At 51.1% G+C, this 22,913-nt stretch overlaps 1 protein-coding gene across 1 annotated transcript; it reads left to right on the top strand.

Moving 5' to 3' along the window:
- Positions 1-1,718: 1,718 nt before the first annotated feature.
- Cd5 (CD5 molecule) lies at positions 1,719-22,358 on the top strand. Its single transcript, XM_038344716.1, has 11 exons — positions 1,719-1,844; positions 10,582-10,620; positions 13,586-13,891; positions 14,290-14,352; positions 14,826-15,167; positions 16,856-17,143; positions 17,849-17,974; positions 18,567-18,620; positions 19,605-19,724; positions 20,298-20,389; positions 21,302-22,358. Exons 1-10 carry the CDS (start codon positions 1,793-1,795, stop codon positions 20,384-20,386), a joined length of 1,479 nt encoding a protein of 492 aa, XP_038200644.1. The 5' UTR covers positions 1,719-1,792; the 3' UTR covers positions 20,387-20,389; positions 21,302-22,358.
- The last annotated feature ends 555 nt before the right edge of the window (positions 22,359-22,913 follow it).

Genomic DNA, 22,913 nt, shown 5'->3' with positions numbered 1-22,913 from the left:
TCGTGTGTGAAACTGGAAGCTGCATTCCCATGCTGACTGAGGTCATCCTTCCTGGCTGGTGTCAGTGGACCGGGAAGCTGAGTTCTTCCCAGCTACTCTCTGTAAACTGTGAGGGAATAGGCTGCGAATGGCACTTAAGAAATAGAAGGGGCGCCGGGATGTAGCTCGGTTGGTAGAGTGTTTGCCCCGTAAGCACTAGACACTGGGCTCCATCCCCAGCACCAACCATCAAATGACAGGAACGCTAAGTCATAAGGGTCCCCTGGTCACAGCAGGACGGGACTGTGCCTCTCTCTCTTTCATCCTTGCATTTCTTGTTCTTTTCGTTTGCTTGCTTTTTTTTGTTGTTGTTGTTTTGTTTTTTTCGAGACAGGGTTTTTCTGTGTAACAGTCCTGGCTGTACTAGAACTTACTTCGTAGAGCAGGTTAGCCTCAAACTCAAAGAGACCTGCTTTCCTCTGCCTCCCAGAGTGCTGAAATTAAAGGCATGTGCTACCACCACTGGGCTGCATTTCTAGATCTGCATTTCTAGATCTTGCATAAAGTAAATGTTTGATGAACGAGTGAATACATGAATGAATACATGAATGAATGAGTTCAGATTTTCAAAATCATACAATATGGAGATTGCATACCCAACTTAAAGATCTCAACCTTAACATGGAGATCGTACACCCAGAATGGGAATTTCACATCAACATGAGATCTCAGTTTCCCTCATACACACACACACACACACACACACACACACACATACACACGTGTGCGTACACACACTGGTGCAAATCCAACTTTCACGAAGATACTCTCCTCACTGTACTTACTGGTAAAATATCACTCACAGACTCCTAGGTATGGTTAATTCACACTTCTAAGTCCAGCACTTGTGAGGCTGAGGCAGAAGGATTACCATAAATCCCAGGCTAGCATGCGGTACCTAAGAAGACTCTGGTTTGGGGGGTTGGGTTTTTTGTGGGGGTCATTTTATTTTGTTTTAATTCCCCATAGGGCAGCAGTTCTCAGCCTATGGGTCAAACTCCCTGGGGGTCCAATGGCCCTTTCACAGAGGTTGCCTAAAACCATCAGAAAACACAGACATTTACCTTATGATTCATAACAGTAGCAAAATTATAGTTAAGAAGCAACAAAAATAATTTTATGGTTGGGGGAATCACCACATAAGGAACTGTATTAAAGGGTTGCAGCATTAAGAAGATTGAAAATACTGACATCGGGATTCAAGGCACACCACAGACTTCCAGTGTGGTCCACCATGGTGGGGGTGGGGGGCGAGAGGAGCTTGACAAGGCTAGCATGTCTGTTTTCCCCACTAGACCTGAAGTGTACCCCCTTCCCACCTCCCACAGCCCCACTCAGAACACTCTGTCTGGGGCCCTTGCCCGGACCACCCTTCTCACCTCAGGTCAGCTCTCCTTAGAGCAAGATACCCTCTCTCTGGGTGCCCAGCCTCTCCCTGTCCCGCATCTCACAAGGACACCTGGCTCTATCCAGGCATGAGCGCGGCCAGTGGGCACTATCACAGCTCTAAGCATCTCAAGCAGGAAGCCGGCAGGCTTGGGCCTCCATTCAAATTGGGGCAGGTGGTTTCACCAGGAGGAAGTTGACAGTTCAACTTCAAACAAGGTGGCAGTGACGCAGGCCCACCCTGCCTGCTTCCCCGTTCCACCTCTGCTCATGCCCCCTCCCTCCCAGAGAGTGAGACACTGAGCCAGACACCTTTCCAGGCTGACTACCAAGCTCGCTGAGGCTGAGGCTGCAGAAGGCCACATCCATGGACTCCCACCAAGTGCTGCTGGCTGCCGCGTACCTGCTGGGAACCCTGGGTGAGTCTCTGCCAGGTTCCGCCAGACAGCATACCTGAGCAACGTGGGGTACAGGGAGGAGACCTCAGTTCCTCCCAGGTCAAACTCTGGGCCCATGTGCAATACCGGGCAGATTTAGGGCCAGAGCCCAGGTCAACTTCCCAGCCGCAGCTGGGCTCTGCTTGCCCATTCTTCCCCAGAACTGCCCAGCCTGATTCTCTGTATTGTTGAGAGTTACTCAGCCTTGGGCTGCAGCGTGCCACTCAGGATGCCTGGTCTCTATTTGGTCACCTCCAGGGAGGGAGAAAGCTGATGTTGAGGATGCTCGGGCAGACCAGTTCCTTCACAAGGATGCGGAAGAACGGATGCCAAGCTCAAACAGCCGCCCTGGGTCCATCCTAAAGGAGTCCCCAACTCCTGAATCTTGCTCTAGACCCAAGGCTCTGACGGTGGCCATCAGTGGCATCAGGAGAGGGGAGGTTGGCTCAACTAGCCAGAGGTGTGCTGTGGGAGTTAGGCCTGGAGGCCCAAGCCCTGGGCTCTCAGTTTGATCATGAGATCTTCCCGTACATCGGGTGGCTACATCGGGGCAGGGGTATAAAGAAGTATAAAATAAGAGGTGTGGCAGGGAGAGGGCTGCTGGACGCCAGGTGTGGCAGGGAGGAAGAGATGGCATTCTATTTTGCAGAGAAGGGGCTGAGGCCGCAGATACCCAGTCTTCACCTACAGCTGCTGATGAGTGAGTGTGGGGATGTGTAAGTTTGGATGGGAGTGTGTGTGTGTGTGTGTGATTTAGAGAGTGTGCACACATTTTTAATGTGTGTATGTATGAGAACTATATGTGTACTCTCCTGGATACTACATGTTTGAGAGAGAGTGTGCACACACTTTTAATGTGTGTATGTATGCGAACTGTATGTGTACTCTCCTGGATACTACATGGCTTATTCATTCATGTTACCATGCCTTGGATGCCCATGCATACATCCCTTGTCCATATTACAATAAGAGGTACAAAGTGCCTTCTTGACAAGCCTTGACTCACTTCCTGGATACTACCAGAACATTGCTGTGGCCTCTTCAGTCTCTAGAATCCCAAAAGCCAAGCCTTTACCACCCCACAAGCCAGTCCTCCCCTGTAGCCTCAGACCCACACTCCCCATTGGGCATGGAATGAGCTCCTGAGAAGACTAACAGGTACCCCAGCCCCATGGAACCCAGAGTCCAGGAGCGATGGAGGCAAACCTTCACCCCCCCCCCACTGTAGCGGCATCATCTGGAGGTCGGGGAAGACATGGTCCCCGTGTGCAGTTAGAACTTATAGGTAGAAAGCAATCCCATGGTGCTGGGGGCAGGCAGGGAGGGGTCACAGCTCACAATTTTATTTTTATTTTTATGGTTCTAGGTTGGACCCAGGGCCTTAAATGCTAGGCAAGCTAACACTGAGCAACATCCTGCCAGTTTTTACTTTTTACTTTATACTGCCACTTTTTTACTTTAAAAAAAATGTTTTTAGACATTTATTTGTGTGTGTGCGCGCGCACGCGTGCGAGCACGCACGAGCATGCGTGTGTGTGTGTGTTTGTGTGTGTTTGTGTGTGTGTGTGTGTACTTGTGCCACTGGGTCAGAGGGCAACTTGCAAGCGTCAGTTCTCTCCTTCTGCCATGTGGTCCCAAAGACAGAACTTGGCTCATCAGTCTTGCCAGAGAGCGCCTTTACCCACTTAACCATCTCGTCGGCCCTCAGTTTTTTAAGGTAGGTTCTCCATACAATGACCAGCTGGCCTTGAACTCACTCCATATCCCAGGAGTGCCTTGAACTTATGATTCTGCTGCCTCGGTCTCCCCAGGAGTTAGAATTACGGGCCTGTGCCACCAGGCCTGACTTTCATGAAATCCTCTTGAAGCCATTTTTTCTGTAAGCTTCCGAATAGTACAGGATGTGGGCCCATCACCCCATTTTACATTGAGGGAACACTGAGACCCAGGAGTGACAAGCCCAAGGTGGAGTAGATGGTAAGCTGCACGGAGAACCCGGCCCGACATGCTGTCCTCACACAGCTCCACTGCCTCCATAGGAGAAATAGGTCCCCAAAGCCATCCCCACACGTCAGAGCATGGCTACAGGAGAGGCCTCCATCAGCAGACACACAGAGGTCAAGGCACAGGGCTGGGGACACCCCAAGGACTGAGGAACGAAGATGTGTACAGCCTGGCTTCATTAGAGTGTCAGTCCCATGCTGCCCCCTCTTACAATTTTTCTGAGCCCCAATCATTGAAGTGGCTTGGAGACATGGCTCAGACACTGCACAGTCCGACTGACTGCACAGTAACTCCAAAAACCAACTTGAGTCCCACTCTGTCGCTTTTAGCTGGGTGACCATAAGCCTCCTCCACTGTAGTAGGAAGTAGAAACAGGATTTATGGTTAAACGAATTGACTCTCGGTAGGTCTAGCCTGCACGTAGTGGAGATAGCGCACAATAGACATCAGAGTCATCCAGAAGCAAGGCAAGGCAGGACAGAATCGGGAGGGGTCTTAGGTGCTCGCCACACCGCAGATCTTCTCCCCCATTTTTCATGAACATGTTCACTCACTCACTCATTCATCTACAAACTTGTTTTGAGCATCTCTTAGATACTCAGCTCTTTACAGCAGCAGGAGCCAAGGCAGACGCCCCGGCCCAGGTCAGAGGAGACCTGTCTGGAAGCCTAGGCACATGAGAGGGCCCCTCACTCAGCATAGAGACCTGGCTGTGCAGGCACAGGACCTTTTGAAGAGGATAACATGACCTCTGCCACCCTGAGACACAAGTGATAAGAAGAACCAGCTAGGCGGAGAAAGGAGGGGAGAGCGGCTTAGGCAGAGGTAAAGGCCGTGGAGAAAGAAAAGCCTTAGGGGCTGGGTATGTGTTAGCCAGAAGCAGGCTGTGAGATGCTGCCCCAGGATACATAGCCGAGGATGTCTTGGGCTCTAAGCACAAAGGATCAGAACCCTGACTGATCCTGGAAGCCAGGGGCTGGTACTAGCCTTGTGGTCACTTGGCATGGCTCCACAAAGAGGTCAGATGATCTAGAGTGACCAGGACAGGAATTCAATCGGACAGTGAGGAGCATCGATTCTCTGTGCTTATGTATATGCATGTACATGTGTGCAGTTGGTGTGCAGGATAGGAAAGGAGGATCTAATTTTCTTTCTTTTTAGTCACCCAGAGTGACAAGAATGTCTCTGGCCCTTGGTCTCCTCATCTATAACACAGGGCTAAGCTGGGCATGGTGGTAATCCCAGATCTCAGGAGACCGAGACAGAAAGGTCACAAGATCCAGGACAGCCTGGGTTACACAGTGAGTAACCAGCCTCAAAAATCAGCAAACAGAACAGAGCACCAGAAGCCTGTAGCTGTGCTTCAAAGGATAACAGCGGTAGTTTCCGCGGGACTCATCCAGAAACAAACACTGGTTGAGTACCTACTGTGTGCTGGGGATACACAGAGAACAGAGAGACGAGATCTCTGCCCTGGTGGGTCTGAGACACAGATAGCACCTGTGGGTGCTAGAAGGTCATTCATGGGTTGGCAATAGATAAAGGGGTCTTATAAAAAGAGAAGATATTCACACACAAGCAAGGGCAGTAAGCAAGCCCACCACCGGGTGGGCTCCGCAGGTGCAGTGGAGGGAATGAGAGAGGGAGACCATGGAGCCTCCTGGAGGACAAGCTTCCGCTCTATAGACAGGAGGACAGAACTGTCTCTCTGGGACTATGAGGCCTCATCCTGATCTCTAGCCAGATGTGCTCCAGAGTCCAGAAGCTCTCCAAATGTATACATTTCATTTTATATCTTGAAGAGGTCTGGGGGCAGCACTAGGTCACAGAACACATGCACGCCCCTGCAGGGACACCTGGGCTATCGGGGACCCAGAGGAACCCCACATGCTGTGTCAGATGGTGGTGTGAGGCGCAGTACTGCGTACCTCCAGCAAGTCATCTTCCTTTCGGAACTTTGGTTTTCCCAAATGTGGAAAATCGAATGTGGAGGCAAACCCAGCCCATTTTATATAGGGTTGTTACGGCAAGATCAGACTGCAGCTCTGAGCTTTGAAATATGTGAAGGTCGGCACCCCTGCAATCCCAGCACTGGAGTGAGGAAGGCAAGAGGATCAAGGAGTTTCAAGGCCATCCTCTGAGACATAATGAGGCCTAAGCTAGCCTGGGCTACATAAACCACCCCCCACCCCTCTCACACACACACAAAGAAGGGGGAGGCTGTCAGGGGCAAGCAAAATGGTGAGATTATTGCCTCAATCTAAACCCTTCGCCCTTTGTGCATGCTCCACCTCCCAGGTTTCATTGGGTACTCTACCCGAGACCCCAAATCCCTGGCTCTGTCTGACCTCTGTTTCCAGAAATCTTTGACAGTCTCAAATGAGGGACAACTCCACTGATAAATGTTTGTTTGAGTTTGGTATTCCAGAAAAGTGGGTTTTAGCTGGGTATAGCAGAGCACACCTTTAATCCCAGCACTGAGGAGGCAGAGGCAAGCAGATCTCTGAGTTCAAGGCCAGTCTACTCTACAAATCAAGTTCCAGGACAGCCAGGGGATACACAGAGGGGAAAAAAACTTGTCTCAGAAGAAAAAAGAAAGAAAGAAAGAAAGAAAGAAAGAAAGAAAGAAAGAAAGAAAGAAAGAAAGAAAGAGGCAAAGACAGAAAGGAAGAGAGAGAGAGAGAGAGAGAGAGAGAGAGAGAGAGAGAGAGAGAGAGAAAAAGAATAGTGAGGACCACCCCCCCCCCATCACTTTCATGTAACTTATAAATCAGGTGGCCTCTTTACCCTATACACAGTGATCCCGATTTCTAAGTTATCTTGCTCTATGGAGCAAGATAGTAGTATCTTCATTTAGGTTTAGACAAGAAATGGGTCTTCATGACAGAAAATCGCTGGCAAGGGGCCTACCATAATAAAAAGCTATTATTGCTATTGCCAAGATTCCAGCCCCTCCCTCTGACCCCCAGTGCCTACCAGATGCTAAACCAGTATGTCCAGGTTGAAAACGTAGGCAGGACCTCTGGATGGGTCAGAGGCAGAGGACCGAGTTTAGTTTTGCCGCCAGCTGCCGTGAGCCAGGCTCTGTCCTGCAGAGTGCTTTACAGGGTAGCCCTGTGAACTGTGACAGCCTGGCCACCAGTAAGGGATCCACTGCAGAGGGCCATGGACATGTGTCAGCCATTCCGAAATCCAGAAGATACTTAAAATTCCTGGCAAACAGGTCTTTACAAGACAACTTGAAGTCCTGGGAGGCTATTTATAATCCGATGCATCCCATTCAGGGCGGGAATGTGTGTGTCTCGCTGGAGACAGCATCATGTGCCTCATCCAGGGCTCGGGAGACACAGGGAGAAAGCAGAACCCCTCAGTTCCAGCAAATGAAAAGATAAAAGTAGAGACTGTTGGCCGAGGCCCTGGTGATGGCGTCACAGCCCACGGCCTGATTTTCAAAACCATCCGAAGCTTCATCAGATTTATTTTAAAAGCAAAGTAAAAGAAGTCTTAAAATTTGCACCCTCCCCCCTCCCACCCCAGAAAAAAGGGAAAGAAGAAAAGAAAACCGTTAAGCATTGCCCGGAGCTAATAAAACTCACTAGTAGGGAGATGCAGCCTGTGGATGCAGCACAAGAAAGCACAGCGAACATCATAGGCTTGCTCAGGGCAGAAGGAAGGGGGAGATACCTCAGAGCAGCTCTCAGGGATTCCTCTGACCCTTCCTGAGCCCTGTCAGCTCAGGCAGGCTCGAAATTATTGGATTTAATCAATGGAGACAAGAGACTGAGCTAGGAACAGTGGCTTCTTTGGCCAAGGTCTTTGTCTGGGCTTGCTCAGTTCAAGCCCTGCACTGTGGGAGCATGCAGGATGTTGGCCAGGGAAAGAAAAAGCCTTGGAATCCTTAGGTGTTGTTCCAGCACCCTGGAGGAGAAGTGTGGGTGGCAGAGGATGAGATAGGGTAATGTTTCCATGCCCCGTGACCCTGCAGTCTCTAGGGTCTACGAGCAGAGTCCTGGGTTGGGGTTGGCTACAGGAGTTTCTGAGGGAACTGGGCAGAGGTGAAGTGTGGCTCCAGAGGAGGTCAGAGAGATGCTGAGCACAGCCTGCGGGGCTCAGGCCTAGGAGCGTGTTCGTGGGTTCCTGTGAAAATGGTAAATGAATGAAAATAGGTTATGGACAAGCAAAGAATCAGCATGCCGTGAGTCTCGCTCTGCCAGACACCTTTAAGACTCCTTAGAAACACAGGCTGGAGATTATGTACCGTTAGGCCAAGAGGAGAGTGAAGGATTATGGAACTGAGCTTCATCACGTTATAGACCAGTGAACTGAGCTCAGAGAGCTGCCAACATCACCCAGCAGATTCAGTCTAGCCGTGGTTTATCTTGACTGCTTGAAACACGCAGGAATTGATGTAACAGAGCACAGCAGACAGTCTGCTAGGGGAAGAGCCCAGCCTCTTGGCCACTAGCTGTATGGGCAAAATATTCACCTCTCTTAGTTTCCTCTACCAAACAGGAACCAAACCAATCATACCTATCAAATGGCATGGTGGACAGAATTGAGAGATTCAAGCGAAAAATTCCCAGAAGAGTGAAAACTAAAGACGCTGATGACCGAGGGGATGATGACGGTGATGGTGGCAGAGACGAGGGTAGTAGTGATGGTAGGAGTGGCCAAGTGGTGGTGGTGGCAGCAGTGATAGAGGTAATGTGATAACGACGGCGATAGTGATGGTGATGATGGTGCAGACGGTGACAGTGGGGATAATGGCAGTAGTAACGATGGTGATGCTGGCAGAGATGGAGGTGGGATCCTGAGAGTGACGGTGACAGCACTGAGGGTGATGTCACAGCACACATGACGATAGTGGCCATGGTATAGTGACGGTGATGGAGAGAGAAGGGAAAACATGGTTCATGTGAGGACCAAACAAAATGAGCCACGCCCTGGAATGCACAGCTACCTTCTCTTAACAAATTCAACAAATCACTTTTCTTATGATCGGGGGGTGTGTGTGTGCGTGTGCGTGTGCGCGCGCGCGCGTGCCACAAGAGGTCAGAAGACAACTTTTGAGAATCAGTTCTCCTTCCACCTTATTGAGGCGACGCCTCTCATTTCTGCTGCTGTACTGTGAACTCCAGGCAAGCTGGACCCCAAGTTGCTGAACGATTCTGTGTCTGCTGCTCTTGCTGTGGCTGTGCTGGGGCTGCAGCTCATCCGGCTTCGTGCTCAAGTCACCAGGCTTGCTTAGCCACCCCCTTTACCCTGCTTTCCTTCTTAGGACAGCAGCTGGTGTCTGCTCTTCAGACTTTCCTAAGGAAATTATCTGAGCAGGACCAATGCTGTCTGTGTGGTGTCTAGCCATGGGGCCTGGAGTCCTCAAACCCAGCCCTGCCCACTAAGTCTGGCTGCTCAGGGTCAGGAGCTCAAGCATGGTAGTCTCTAAATCTGGGAGTGGCTGCTGAGTAGCCGAGAGCTAGCCAGAGACTGCTACAACCTAGACCCTGACTATCTCTAGCCAAGTGTCTGATATTCAGAATGAGTGCAGCGGATTAAGAACCCTGTGGCCTGCCCTCTGCACTTCTGAAGCAAGCCCTCTGAATCCTCCCACGGGGAAAGCTCCCCAGAGGTCTGTGGCCACACCTGCCTCACCCAAACAGCAGTAACCCCATCTATGAACACTGAGACGGTCTTGGGAGGTGCTAGGCTAAGCTCTTCACATAGAGGGGTCCAGCTCCATCTCTCAGCATAGCCTCCACACTGTGAATGGGGAAACTGAGGTTTCAAGGGTTAAGATAGAAGAACCTGCTTCCCATGTCCACAGGCAGAAACAACAGAGCAGACCCTCAAACTCAGAGCACCTCTAGGACTGAAAATCAGCCCTGTGTCACACAGGAGCAAAGGGCAGACCTAAGCGTCTCCTTTCCCCATAGCCACCACTTTAAGCACCTCAGCCTCGTGATTTTGGCAAGTGAGTGGCTCTCTAATGGTGGCTTTCCCAGTCCCCATGGGAGATCCAGGACCAGAAAGAAAGAGGACTGAGAGAAAGGTCAGAGGTGAGGAAGGGCAAAGGGTTCCTGCCTTCTCTCTCTTGCCCTGTAGCTAGGCTTCTTCCCTGCATCTTCCTGAGGCCAAACTTGATCCGCCTGTCTCTAGCTTCCCAGAATTAAGATTAGCATCACAAGGGCATGCCCAATGCCTGGTTTTACACATGGGCTCTGGGGTTAAACAAGTGTCCTTGTGCTTGCAAGACAAACTCTTTCCTGACCGAGCCATGTCTGCAGCATTGCTGTCCCCAAAGCAGTTCACACCCTCCCAATGCCGGTGTGTTGTGCTGCCCTGTATTCTGCTCCATTTCCTTTGTAAGAAGAGGAATGCTTGCATCACTGTAAGGGACAGACAGAGTGAGAAGTCCCCATGGGCAGTGGAGCTGGAGTGTATCTTGATGGGGATAGAGGTCATGCATGTGGTGCATGAATCAATTCTACTTGTGTATCCACTGAGAAAATAAATGTTTAAAAGAGAAAGTCGATGGCTGCAGCCCACAAAATGGATTCAATAACCACTTTGGGTTCTAAGCTACAGCATGACAATCCCTGCCATGGAATCTCCTTGGCAGTGGGGTGGAGGCACAGCCAGCCAGGGCCACTGCAGGCCCTTGGAGCTGAGAGAAAGGGAGGGGGATTCACATTCTGACCTCCTTCTTTCCTTTCCACAGTTGCTTTCTGCCATGGTCAGTCCCGACTGGATGACTCAGGTAAGGAAGACCGTGAGAAGTGGGGCAGGGAGAGAGCCAGGCAGCAGCATCGTGGGCTACGTGAAGACCTGCCTATTCAAAACCTGCCCCCTCCATCACTATGAACCCCACCTCTTGTGAACACTGAGACATCAGCATGCTAGTACGTGTTCAGGTGGCACCCTCTGTGGCCATAAAGCACCACGTGAATGCTAGCTAGCGTGCCCCCCGCCCCAGTCTGTGGGCAGGAAGCATACCCACCCACAAATGTGCCTCACAAAGTCTTGTTTCCTCTCTGGTCCTCCGTGGTCATGGACACTTCAGATAGGCTGGGGGAAAAGCTGTGTTAGGTTGCACTACTACTCAGGTTGAGTATGGGCTTACCATGCTCAAGGCCCTGAGCTCTATCCTAGTGCATAACAACAAACCAAGGGCAGAGTGTCTGCCTCACCTACACATCCTCTACACACCTGCCATCTCTAGATTATTTAGAATCCTAACCCCATGCAAAACTGTGTTCAGGGAACACTGACATGAAAGGCATGAATGAATGTAGGACAGATAGGTGTGCACGCATGTGTGTCGGGGGTAGGGTGGGGGGTGCTTTTCCTCACACTGTCCATATTTTTTGAGACAGGGTTGGCTCCCTAGTGGCCTAGAGCTTAGTAAGCTAAGACGGCCAGTGAGTCTCGGGCATGCCTGCCTCTGCCTCCACAATGCTATGGTTACAAGGACATGCCACCATGTCTGGATTTTTTTTTTCATTCTGGAGACCACTGGTCCTCTTGCATGCAAGGTAAGCATTGTACATTGTACACATTGAACTGTCTCCCAAGATTGTCTTTTTTTTTTCCAAGACAGGATTTATCAATGTAACAGTCCTAGCTGTCCTGGAACCAGCTCTTGTAGACCAAGCTCAAATTCACAGAGATCTGCCTGCCTCTGCCTCTCGAGTGCTAGGATTAAAGGAATGTGCCACCACTGCCCAGCCTTTCTTTAGTTTTGATCTTTACTTGGTTGAAGTCACGGATACTATGTCCTCTCTCTCTCTCTCTCTCTCTCTCTCTCTCTCTCTCTCTCTCTCTCTGTGTGTGTGTGTGTGTGTGTGTGTGTGTGTGTGTGTACAAAGAGATTCTGGGAGGATATGTTTGGATATTTTCAAACATAAGAAAAAGTAGAGCCTAGCAGTGGTGATGCACACCTTTAATCCTAGCACTTGGGGGGCAGAGGCAGATGGATCTCTTGAGTTCGAGGCTAGCCTGGGTTTCAGGACAGCCAGGACCACACAGAGAATCTCTCTCTCTCTCTCTCTCTCTCTCTCTCTCTCACACACACACACACACACACACTCCTTTTGGGGGGCGGCTTGTTTGTGTGTTTGTTTGACTGTTTGTTTGAAAGCTGTGTGACCCAGATTGGCCTCGAACTTACCAAGAATGACTTTGAACCCCTGATCCCCCGTCTTTCACCTCCTGGGTGCTGGGACGACAGACATGTGCCACCTTGCCTGGCCCTAGACATTTTACATGAGGAACATAAGCATCTGTGGATTCTAACATCCAATGGTCCTCAGAGCACTTTCCACGGGTTCCGAGGTCACCTTTAGATGTTATCTACTCCTCTCCCATCATGGAGCTTTAAAAAGTAACAATGTCAAAATTCTGCCTATAACCTAAGAATTTCACTGTAAGGTATTAACCCAAGAGAAATGGAGACACAAGCCCACATGCTGGCCTGCACATGTAAATTTATCAGCAGTTTGATTCACAGCCAACGGAACAATCCACAAGATACATAGAAAAGAAATGGGGGAAGATTCACACAATGAAATATTATTATTCACACAACACAAAGACATGAATTACTGATCCACACAGGAACACGCATGAGCCTCAAATACATGTAGAGGGCAAGAGACCCTAGCAAATGATGCTCTGTGGTTCAGTTCAATTATGTGACCCTGGAGAAGACTAATCTTTCATGGCAGATAGCAGGGCAGTCCTTGCCTGAAGCCAGAGCCAGGGAAATGAACCAGCTGTTGGGGAGCAAGCAGGAAGTGTCCAGATGATGGACAGATGCTGCATCTGGGTCACAGGGTGGCTGTGTGGTTGCAGATGCTTGTCGGCTCTCACAGAACAGAACCCTTAAAATGAGTGTGCTCCACTGCATGAAAACTGCGCCTCCATAAAATCGATGTTTGATGTTTTGCTTCATTGAGACAGACTCTCCTGCACCCCAGGCTGTCCTCAGACTCACCATGTAGTTGAGAATGACCTTGCACTCCTATTTCTCCTGCCTCCACCTGCCATGTGATGGAATTACAGACATGCACCACCACACCCAGCTAATACAATTAATTTTAAATGTTAAAACAGAAGATGTTGGGAGAAAGAACTGGGAAGATGGCTCAGTCTAGTAAGGTGCCTGAGCATGAGGACCTGAGTCCAATTCCCAGAGCCCACATTAGAAAGAAAAAAAAAATCAGGACACTTGTAATCCTTGCTAGGCAGGAAGAAATGGACAAACTCCCGGGCTTGCTGACCAGCAGGCCTGGCTGAAATGGCAAGTCCAGCTCCTAGTGAGATACCATGTCTCACAAAACAAGATGAACAGCTAGCTCCTGAGGAACGACACTAAAAATTGACTTCTGATCCCTGAAACATGTACACACACACACACACACACACACACACACAACCACATCAGGCCACACCTCAGGCCTACTGAAACTGAATTTCCAAGATTGGTAGGATTGTGTTGGACAGAAAGTGCTGAGACCATCTTGTCCACAGCCCCAGCGTTCCCTCCAGCTCAGAAATCTGAGCCACCACATAGGGCCAACATAGCACCCTGCTTGAGTTTCTAGGAAGCCTCTGTGGTGCCCTAAAAGGGGAAAACTCAGAAGGGGAAGCAAGAGCTGAGCCCCTGAGGAGAGCTCTTCCTCCATTACCTGACAAACCCCACTACTTCTTTGACCCCCCTCCAGGTCTCCAGGTGACACTAAGTGGCCTCAACTCCAAGTGTCAGGGTAAACTGGAGGTTCAGATGGAAGGCCTGTGGAGGACTGTGTGCAGTTCCAGTTGGAGCTGGAAGCAGGACCTCTGGAGAAATCCCCATCAAGCCTCTGGAGTGTGCCAGCAGCTGGGATGTGGTGACCCCTTGGTCCTCGGCTACTTCTCTTTATTGAACAGAACCCAGCACGAGATCCTCTGTCACGGACCCCTGGGGTCTTTCTCCAACTGCAGCAGAAACTCACAAGCCAAGTGCCTTCCACTGACCCTGATCTGCCAAGGTGTGTGATGCTGTGTGGCACCCTGGGCTGAGGCCTGGGAGGGTAACGGGATGAAGAGGGCTTCCCAGATTACAGTGCCCTGGCTATGGACAGGAGAGAGGACTGGGTAAGGGGTAAGCCAGAAGGTGCTGCAAGTGGCTGGCAAGACTGAGAAGCAGGATCTGGCTCTGACAAATGCCAGCCTTGTCCTTTGGGCCTCAATTTTTCTGTCTGGGATATGTGGGACTGCCACCTCTCAGAGAGTTGAGAGGCAGAACAGGGGAGGGGGCAAGTCAGCTTACCAACAAGTGGTACTAAGGTCACACGCCCTGTGTTGTCACGTTGCCAGCACTCCAGGTCCCCCCACCTTCTTCTCTTCACTCCCCACTTCCCACCCTTGTCTGTGTGTTTCACTGCAGAGCCCCTAAGGATGACACCTCCACCCACAACTGCTCCACCCACCACCATGCCAGAGCCCACAGGTAAGAGGGTTCTTGGGCCTCATGGAAGGCAGGACAGGGAAGGGACTGATAGAGATAATAAAGAGCCAAGGACCAGGTATGACGTAGCCATTGCACCCTTGAACTCACAGGAGCTGTGATTACCTGCACAAGATTAGGTTGTCAACAACTTACTGGAGGGAGGAGGGACCCATGAGACCTCACCCCTCCCTTAAGAAGCATAAGCAGTTAATGGTGGGAAGGGCATTTTCTTCAGTGCTATGGCCACTGGTAAGGTACCCATGTCCCTAAAAATGGCCCGAATTAAATTCATTGAGTCACCAAAACAAACAAAAACCAAGAGGCCCAGTTACATCTAAATCCCAGTGGGAAAGATTCAGGGGTGTCCTATGCAATGTTTGGGACCCTCACCTCCCAGGTATTCATGTGTTGGTGCTCAGCAGCAAGGCATTCTGAAAATCGTCCAAACCCAGGCATGCTTTCCCCCCCTCCAGCTCCTCCCAGGCTGCAGCTGGTGCCAGGACACAAGGGCCTGAGGTGCGCGGGCGTGGTGGAATTCTACAATGGCAGCAGAGGTGGCACCATCCTCTATGAGGCCAAGGACAGGCCCCTGGGCCTGGGGAACCTTATCTGTAACGCTCTGCAGTGTGGATCTTTCTTGACACATCTGTCGGAGCCAGAGGCAGCAGCAACACCAGCTCCTGACGAGCTGAAGGGCCCCAAGCCCTTGCCAGTTCGATGGGAGGTGCAGAATGCGAGCTGTGCCTCGCTGGAGCAGTGCTTCCAGAAAACCACACCCCAGGAGGGTGGCCGGGCGCTATCGGTCATCTGTTCCGGTAAGCTGAAAACTAAGCACGCTCTGTCAGGCCATCTGTTGCCTTAGAGTGGGGGATGTGGGGTCCCCTGATGTTATGAGAGGCCTGAGAGGGAAGAAAGAGAAGCTGAATCCTGAGCCCATGGCCTCCTCTAAAAGATAGGACAAGTTAGATGAGGGGACGTCTCAGGCATGTACAAAACAACCCCTGCAGCCCAAAGGAGCTACCATCCGGAGAAGTGGAATCAGCTGGGATCCTAGCAGGAAGAGGAAACAAGATTTTGTGACTGAGGCTTGGGAAAGGCCTGGGGCAACTGGAGAGGTGGCCTTTACCAATTAGGAGCTTTCAAATCTCCAGAAAGGAGGCTGGAGGGATGGTAAGGCGTGGGAGGTCCCTAAGGTCTGGCTCAGAGCGCAGCTGCAGAGGCAGCCGCTACAGAGGATGCTCTTCCTGGGTCCTGAGCTATAAGAGATGGGCAGTGCTGGTGCAGCTGAAGTGGGTAGAGAGGGAACGCTGACCTGCAGGACTTCTATGGGGCCAAACCAGGATGCGACAGACCAGAAGAGATCACAGTTCACAGCAAGGCAGAATAACCCCCAAGCCAAGGAAGGGGTGGGTCCATGTCACCGGAAGTGCCCTGCTGCATTCTGGGTTCGGTTCCTAACAGACTACTTGGTGCTGGGCATCCTTCAGTTTTCATCCCCACCCTGGGAGGTGGGAACTACTGTTACTCTCTTTTTCCAAGGGGAAGGGCTCAGAAACAGCTTGGCTTCCTGCCAGTATCACAGAGCACTAGCTGAGATCTGCCCTCAAATAGGGTCAATCCAGAGCCTATTTTCTAAGCCTGAACCACTCAAGGTGAGGTCCTAGGCCAGCACCATCCATGCCACCTGGAGAGAGTGTCCGCACTCCTCCCGCTCCCAGCAAGGGCCATTTCAGCAGGTCCTCGGGATTCTTGCCCAAATACAGGATGCGTGGCTCTGAACTACAAGGAATACTAGCAGGACAGCCTACTCCACTGGACAGCTGATATAAATTGGTCCTCTAGGCAGAAGCAGCCCCCAAGGTTCTCTGACCCAGATGAGAGGTCCATGGCTGGCTCCAGTCCCGCCCACCCCTCAGCTATGAGCTCTCAAGCTTTCTTGCAGGCTACAACCTGCAAAAGCCATGCCCAGGGTCTTGCTTTGAAGTTTCTTCTAAATAGAAGATTCACTAGGGCTTTGAAGGTGGATGTTGCCATGGAAACTAGCCTAAGCTGTTGAGCTCAGTATTGACTTTAAACCAAGCACAGTTGCTTCTGCCACAGATTCCCAAGCACCACCCCGTTAGCAGGCACGAATATGCTAGGCACTTGGCCTCATTGCCAAAAGCCTAACCTACAGGATTCAGGGCCCCAGGCAATAAAATTTCTGGGTTCTGTCCCACCCGTGGAGTATTACCAGTGCTTCCTGGTTCCCAGGTCTCAGTTTCCTCCTTCTAAAAAGCTCTCCCTCTTCCTAAGGAACAGCAAGAGAGTAAAAAGGCCTGGCCACCCTGTCAGCTTCTTTGCCACTGCTGTCTTGAGAAGGCTGCCACTTGCCCAGAGGTCCTAGGGACCAGAGCTTGCTCAGGGGAATGGCTGGGGAAAAGGACAGCATCTTCCCTGGAGTGCTCACCACTTCCAGGGCCCCCAGGTCAGCCCGCACCTCATCATCACTTCCCCTCTGCAGGTTTCCAGCCCAAGGTACAGAGCCGCCTGGTGGGGGGCAGCAGCCTGTGTGAGGGCATCGCTGAAGTGCGCCAGGGATCACAGTGGACTACTCTGTGTGACAGCTCTATGGCCAGGGGTCGGGCGCGGTGGGAGGAGCTGTGTCAGGAGCAGCAGTGTGGCAACCTCCTCTCCTTCCGTGCGCTGGATGCTGACAGGATCACCCCTGGGCTCATCTGTACCCAGGAGAAGCTGTCTCAGTGTTACGAGCTTCAGAAAAAGAACACCTGCAAGAGGGTGTTCGTCACATGTGAGTTGACTGTAGCCCTTGGCGGGTGAAGAACAGTTAGAGGCTTTTCCTCCAGGACCTGGTCAGGGAGCACATCTCTAGAGAACGGATCTGAAGGGTAGATAAAAGGTCCTGGAAAGGGGTTCTGGGAGCAACGATGAGTGGAACAGGTGAGGCCCAAGCAGATCACTGTCAGGCCACTAGCAGAAGCCAGAACTCTTTCTTCCCTTCTAGCTCCTCTTCGCCAGGGTGCGAGCTAGAAAACCAGGGGGGGGGGATGGGACATATTTACTACACGAGTGGCAACTGAATAATGGGTAAAAGAGAGACAGGTACATGGATGGGTGACATGAATGGGGGGGGTGGATGAGTAGATAGATGATTGTCTAAATGGATGGATGGGTCAGTGGATAGATGGATGGACAGACAGACAAATGAGTAGATAGATGACTGCATAAGTCATATGATTAGTCATAATAGGAAAGATGGAAAATTATCAGTCAATACCAAGAGTGGCAAACAGCAGCTTGATGGTCACTGAAGGTAATAAATGGTAGACAAATGTATGGGCACTAAAGACTCCTAGAGATGGCCGGAGGGACAGCTCCCCTCTGAACACACCTGTGGGTTGGTAAGAGATGCCAAGGTACCAGGGAAATCCAGGCAGCTGCTGCCCTCTATGTTGTTCCCCAGGACTGGGACTGATTTAAGACTTCCCTTGTCCAGGCCAAGACCCAAACCCAGCAGGCCTGGCCCCAGGCACTGTGGCAAGCATCATCCTGACCCTTGTCCTCCTGGTGGTGCTGCTGGTCATGTGTGGTCCTCTGATCTACAAGAAGCTGGTGAAGAAATGTAGGTGCCAAACCCCAGTCTTCCCCCTTTACCACCCAGTTCTCCCTGCTGCCCACTGGCCTTTTCCTGCCTAAGGATCAGAAAGTCAGGACTAATTATACCCTCTGATTGGACCTTATCTGGACCAGGCAAAATCCTACTGCAGTTGATAAAGGCCATGGTCACAGTACAGTCTCTTACGTCACAAGATGTAACCCAAGTCCACCTCCACAGCTACCCATAGCACTGATTGTGCTGCTGCCTCTATCTGAGCCTCAGTTTCCCCATTTACTGAATGAACTGCTGCATACCTTATGAATGAGGGGGCTTAGAGAAACTTTCCAGAGGCAAAGGAGGATGAGTGAGAACAGAGGCAAGCAGTCTTGGGTCCCTTGTGCCCTCTGGGTTATCAGTTCTGGTTCTAAACAAACCCTGTGATCATTTCTGCCTGCACTCAGTGGCTCCAGTCTCCCTCCCTAGAGAGTTAGGAAATGAGGCAGAAGGCCCATAGTGGTACCCATCAGTCTGACCTTCAGGTCATTGTGCCTTCCCTTTCCCCACCCCCCTCCTTAATCATCACCTGGCCCTCATGAGCTTCCTGTCTGTTGCCCAGTCCGTCAGAAGAAGCAGCGTCAGTGGATTGGCCCCACGGGAGTGAACCAGAACGGTAAGTGTCCCCAGAGGTGGGTCTCCTTCAGCCCTAGGACTTAGGCCACAGAAGTCAATCTGTTGAGCACACTGAACCAGCAGCGGCTAGAGGACTCAGCTCTCCACCACATTTCTACTAAGGTGTGACTGTGGCCAACAGACGTACCCACACCAGAGAAGGCTGAGGCTTCTTCTAGGGGCAAGCGGTTCTGTGCATTTTGCCTCTTGAGCCTCAGACACCATGGTATTTCTGCTCTCTTGACTTGTGGTTGACTTAAGCAGAGGTCGGGGCCCCACGGCCTTCACCCTCTGGGCAGCCTTCCCCAACTTGATGATTGACAGATGCTCATGGGGATTATTTATTCCATGGTCAAGCAGGGTTAAGCAAGCCCATGCACTGTTCTTTAGTTCAGGACTTACAAGAACCTTTTGTGTGGCTCCTCTTCAAAGTGGGAAGGCATGACAAAGGCTTGGTCAAGCTAGTTCTAAGCAGGGATCAACTTCAGAGGGCCAGTTTTAGAAGATACTGTTCTGCTAGCCCAAGCCCTCCCCTAGCCTTCATTCTCTCCTTCCTGCCATATTCAGAGCTACACTAACAGACGGAGCACGCACTCTATTCCTCTCCCCTTTCCATGTCCAGGCCCAAATCTCTCTAAAAGATTCTCTGTTTTGTCTGGTTTGAAGTAATACAAAGGCCTGCAGCTCCTGATACACAGGAGCACGTACGCCTCCCTATCTCCCTAGCATCCACATTCCAGACGCCTACTAGGTAAAAGTTCCATGATCCACTGAGCAACTGGAGGCTCTCTTGACCAATCAGACTGCTCTGACAGTCTGAGGCTGCCCCTGCTGGCATGAATCTCCCCAGAGAGAAAGAAAGGGTTAAAATGTACTACCCTTCTCCCATGACCTCATGGAGCCGGAAAGCTAAGCTATGGGATTCTGCTCGGGAAGGACTGCACCTCGGTTCTAACAATGCCACTGGCCTCCCGTGTCTGTTTAGTGTCTTTCCACCGCAGCCACACGGCAACTGTAAGGTCCCAGGGTGAGAACCGGACAGCCTCTCACGTGGACAATGAATACAGTCAGCCTCCCAGGAACTCCCACCTGTCAGCTTACCCAGGTGAGCCCCAGGGGGCTGCGGGGGGGGGTGGGGGGAGAGGAGGAAGCAGGCTAAGCCTAACCTTGAAGTTGTGTGCTGGTCCAAAGAGGGAAAGGGAGGCTCCAGGGGGTAGAGGATGAAACTGCCTGCTTGACAGCTGGTCCCAGCAGGGTGGCGGCAGGAAAACAGCCTTCACAGGTCTCTGCTGTCCCTTGGAGACCTTGAAACATTCATCTAGAGAGAAGAATGCAGTTGGATAGATGCCATTAACCCCAGCCTTGCTGTGACCTAATGGGCCTGTTTGCCTGCAGGCCTTGAGAAACTGGATGATAAATGAGCCCCTAGGATCTCTCTGAGCCAGGACAGAGCCATTAAGTGGTCCACAGGAGCCTCCAATACTTGGCTTCTCACAGGCACTCACAATTAAGTCCCAGGGGGTCTAGAGTTTAGCATCATTAGCGAACACTTGGCCAGTCTGATCAAAACTGATACAGGGCTGTCACCGATTCAGAGAGCCTCTGTGATCTTGCAACCCACTCAGCTCCTGGGGCGTTGTGTAGCCCCTGACTTCTTTAATCAGTCTGTTCTCTCTAGCTCTGGAAGGGGCCCTACACCGTTCTTCCACCCAGCCTGACAACTCCTCTGATAGTGACTATGACCTGCAAGTGGCTCAGAGACTGTAAGAGGTGAGTCTGCCCCTGCATGGTGCTTGGCACCCAGGACCTGCATCCAGCCTTGGGGCCCCAGCCTCTCCATTGTCCATATAGTGCCTCCCAGCCTCTTGTTTCATATAAAGGGGAAGACTAAGCTTGGTCTGTCACCCCGACACTTCAAAGGCAGAGTCACAAGTCTGAGGTGAACCTAGTCTACATAGCTAGTTCTGGGCCAACCAGAGATCCATAGCAAGTCCCTGTCTCAAAAAAACAAACAAACAAGCAATCCCACACCCACCCCATCCCATCCCATCCCACCCCACCCCACAATTTAGACAATGGAGCCACCTGGGCAAACTGCAGAAGACTTGTTAATCCTAAAGCCATCCTGGAAAGTTCCATCATGAAAAGGCACCGAGAAAGATACCTGAGAGAGTTGGGGTGAGAGCTGCCAGCACAGCAGAGACTTACAAGCAGGAAGACCTGAGTTCCACATCCAAAATCCATATTTAAAAACAACAGTAACAGCAAAAACAAGTGGATGTCGTGGTAGGCACTTTGCCATCCTAGCCGTGGTATGATGGGAGGCGGAGACAGGCAGCCCTGTAAGTCTGCTGGCCAGCTATCTTAGCCTACGTGGCAAAGTTCCAGGCTAGTAGAAAGTAGAAGGTGCCTCCAGAGCGACACCCGAGGCTGCCCTCTGAGCTCCACAGGCAAGTGCACACGTGTACTCCCATCACACACACACAAAAACCCCTAAGGGCTCGTGATAGTCACACCCTTCAGACCTGCCATGCCTCTAGCAGTGATAACTTCCAAGCTCAGGGCAGCAGCTTTCTTTCCCAAACTGAGCCCAATGCATCCCTTGGATACATCCCCCGTGTCACTGGTTCCCCTCCACGGTGCCCATGTTTATGCTCTGGCATGTGTCCTTTCACCTCACAGATCTTGGAACCAGCAACAAAAGGCCAAGCAGGTCCCTTCTGTCCAGAGGAGCATTTGCCACTTGGAGTGCCACCCTATTTCCACCTCAGCCAGCACTTGGACAGAGGCCAAGGTCCTTTGGAAAAGCTGCTGGGCCCTGCAACAGCAGGCCAGTTCCTATTTCCCCTAGGGCCATGACAGCCTGGCTGCTTCCTCCAAGAGCCAACACTCAACAGAGCCTAGAATCAACCAATCCTTCCAAGCAGACTCCAGTATCCAGAGGGGTTCCCACCCTCTGGGGAGCAGTGACCAGTGGGGTCAGCTTTCTCCTTGGCCTCTGAGGTCATGAAAGAATGACTAGGCAGCACACACCTGCGTGGGAGTTTATTTCTCAAGTGTATTTTTTAATATATTCTTTGTAAATAATGTTTTTTTCTATTTCCCAAGAACTTGAGTATTGCAGTCTGTTGTGTCCAGGACCCCACCCTCCAGATCCTTCTGATGAGAGACTTATTGAGTCCTGTGTGGCCACCATAGTCTCAGGCTGCACACCCGAGCCAAAGAGATTCTCGTTTTCCCTCCTTCCACCTTCTCCATCCCTCATCCAAACACATCTTCCCCTCCAGAGCACAGGACTTGCTGGCCAGCAAGGCACTGGTACCCTGCCCCCACCAGAGCCCAGCATAAAGGAGCACCCAGCCAATCTCAGCCACTAGGCTTTTTATTCCTCACAACAGTTAGAAATCCCAGCTCAGATATTTTCAGCTAACCTTCAAACCGAGGAGTTGGAGAACAGGGTTGGGTATGTTACTAGGGCTTAAGTAATTCCCTTCAACTAAGACATTCTCTAGAAGTTTCCCTGACTACAAGCAAGGGGAAGGCATCTACCCAGGAGCCCTCAGGTCTAACCCAGGGATAGGCTGTGTCTTGGTCATGAAGCCTTCAGGCACACAGGTATCAGTGACCCATCCACAGCTGCCAACTCTGGGAAAGCAAAGAGCGGTCACTAGAAGACGCTGGGAGGGGGACCAGGGACCAGGGCACCATCATTCTAGAAAAGGCTGCTAAGTAATTTGGCCTTCCTACAACACCCCTGCCCACCCAGGCTTCCGTTTGTTTGTTCGCTTTTTCATTTTAGCTATGTTTGTATAGACATGTCTTTGTGCAGAAATGTACAGGGTCGGACCCCCTGAAACTGGACGGTCACCCTATGTGAGTACTGGAACTGAGCTCTGCTCACTCGTAAGAGCAGTAGACACGAGTAATCAGCATCATTTCTCCAGCCATAGGCCTCCGTTCTAACAGTACAGTCACATATCTGCTAGGAACCCAGAAACAGGGTCTGCCACTTACCTGCTCACACAGAATGGGAGGAAAGGAGCCATCAAAGGGAGCAATGGGGGTGTAACTAGAAAGAGGATCCAAGGCAGCCATTATCCCCCCCACAGGTGTCTTTCTCGTAAGAGCTCTTTAGTTTGCCTACCAGTGATAGCAAAGCTTCCACAGCCTATTTTACAGGGAAAAACACACACCAAAAAGTTTAATAAAAAGGAATCTTTAGAAAACTGTTTGTGGGACTAAGATGATTCAGTCAGCAAAATGCTTGCCATGCAATCATGAGGATCTGAATTCA

The sequence above is a fragment of the Arvicola amphibius genome, chromosome 1 (genome assembly GCF_903992535.2).
Source record: "Arvicola amphibius chromosome 1, mArvAmp1.2, whole genome shotgun sequence".
Classification (NCBI taxonomy): domain Eukaryota; kingdom Metazoa; phylum Chordata; class Mammalia; order Rodentia; family Cricetidae; genus Arvicola; species Arvicola amphibius.
Note: the sequence above shows the minus strand (reverse complement) of the source record. Positions and strands in the feature narration are given on the sequence as shown.

Coding starts and splice junctions, on each gene's coding strand:
- Cd5 (XM_038344716.1), top strand. CDS start 1,793: ATGGACTCCCACCAAGTGCTGCTGGCTGCCGCGTACCTGCTGGGAACC. Junction 13,892..14,289: donor ACTGACCCTGATCTGCCAAG/GTGTGTGATGCT, acceptor GTTTCACTGCAG/AGCCCCTAAGGATGACACCT. Junction 19,725..20,297: donor CCACCTGTCAGCTTACCCAG/GTGAGCCCCAGG, acceptor TGTTCTCTCTAG/CTCTGGAAGGGGCCCTACAC.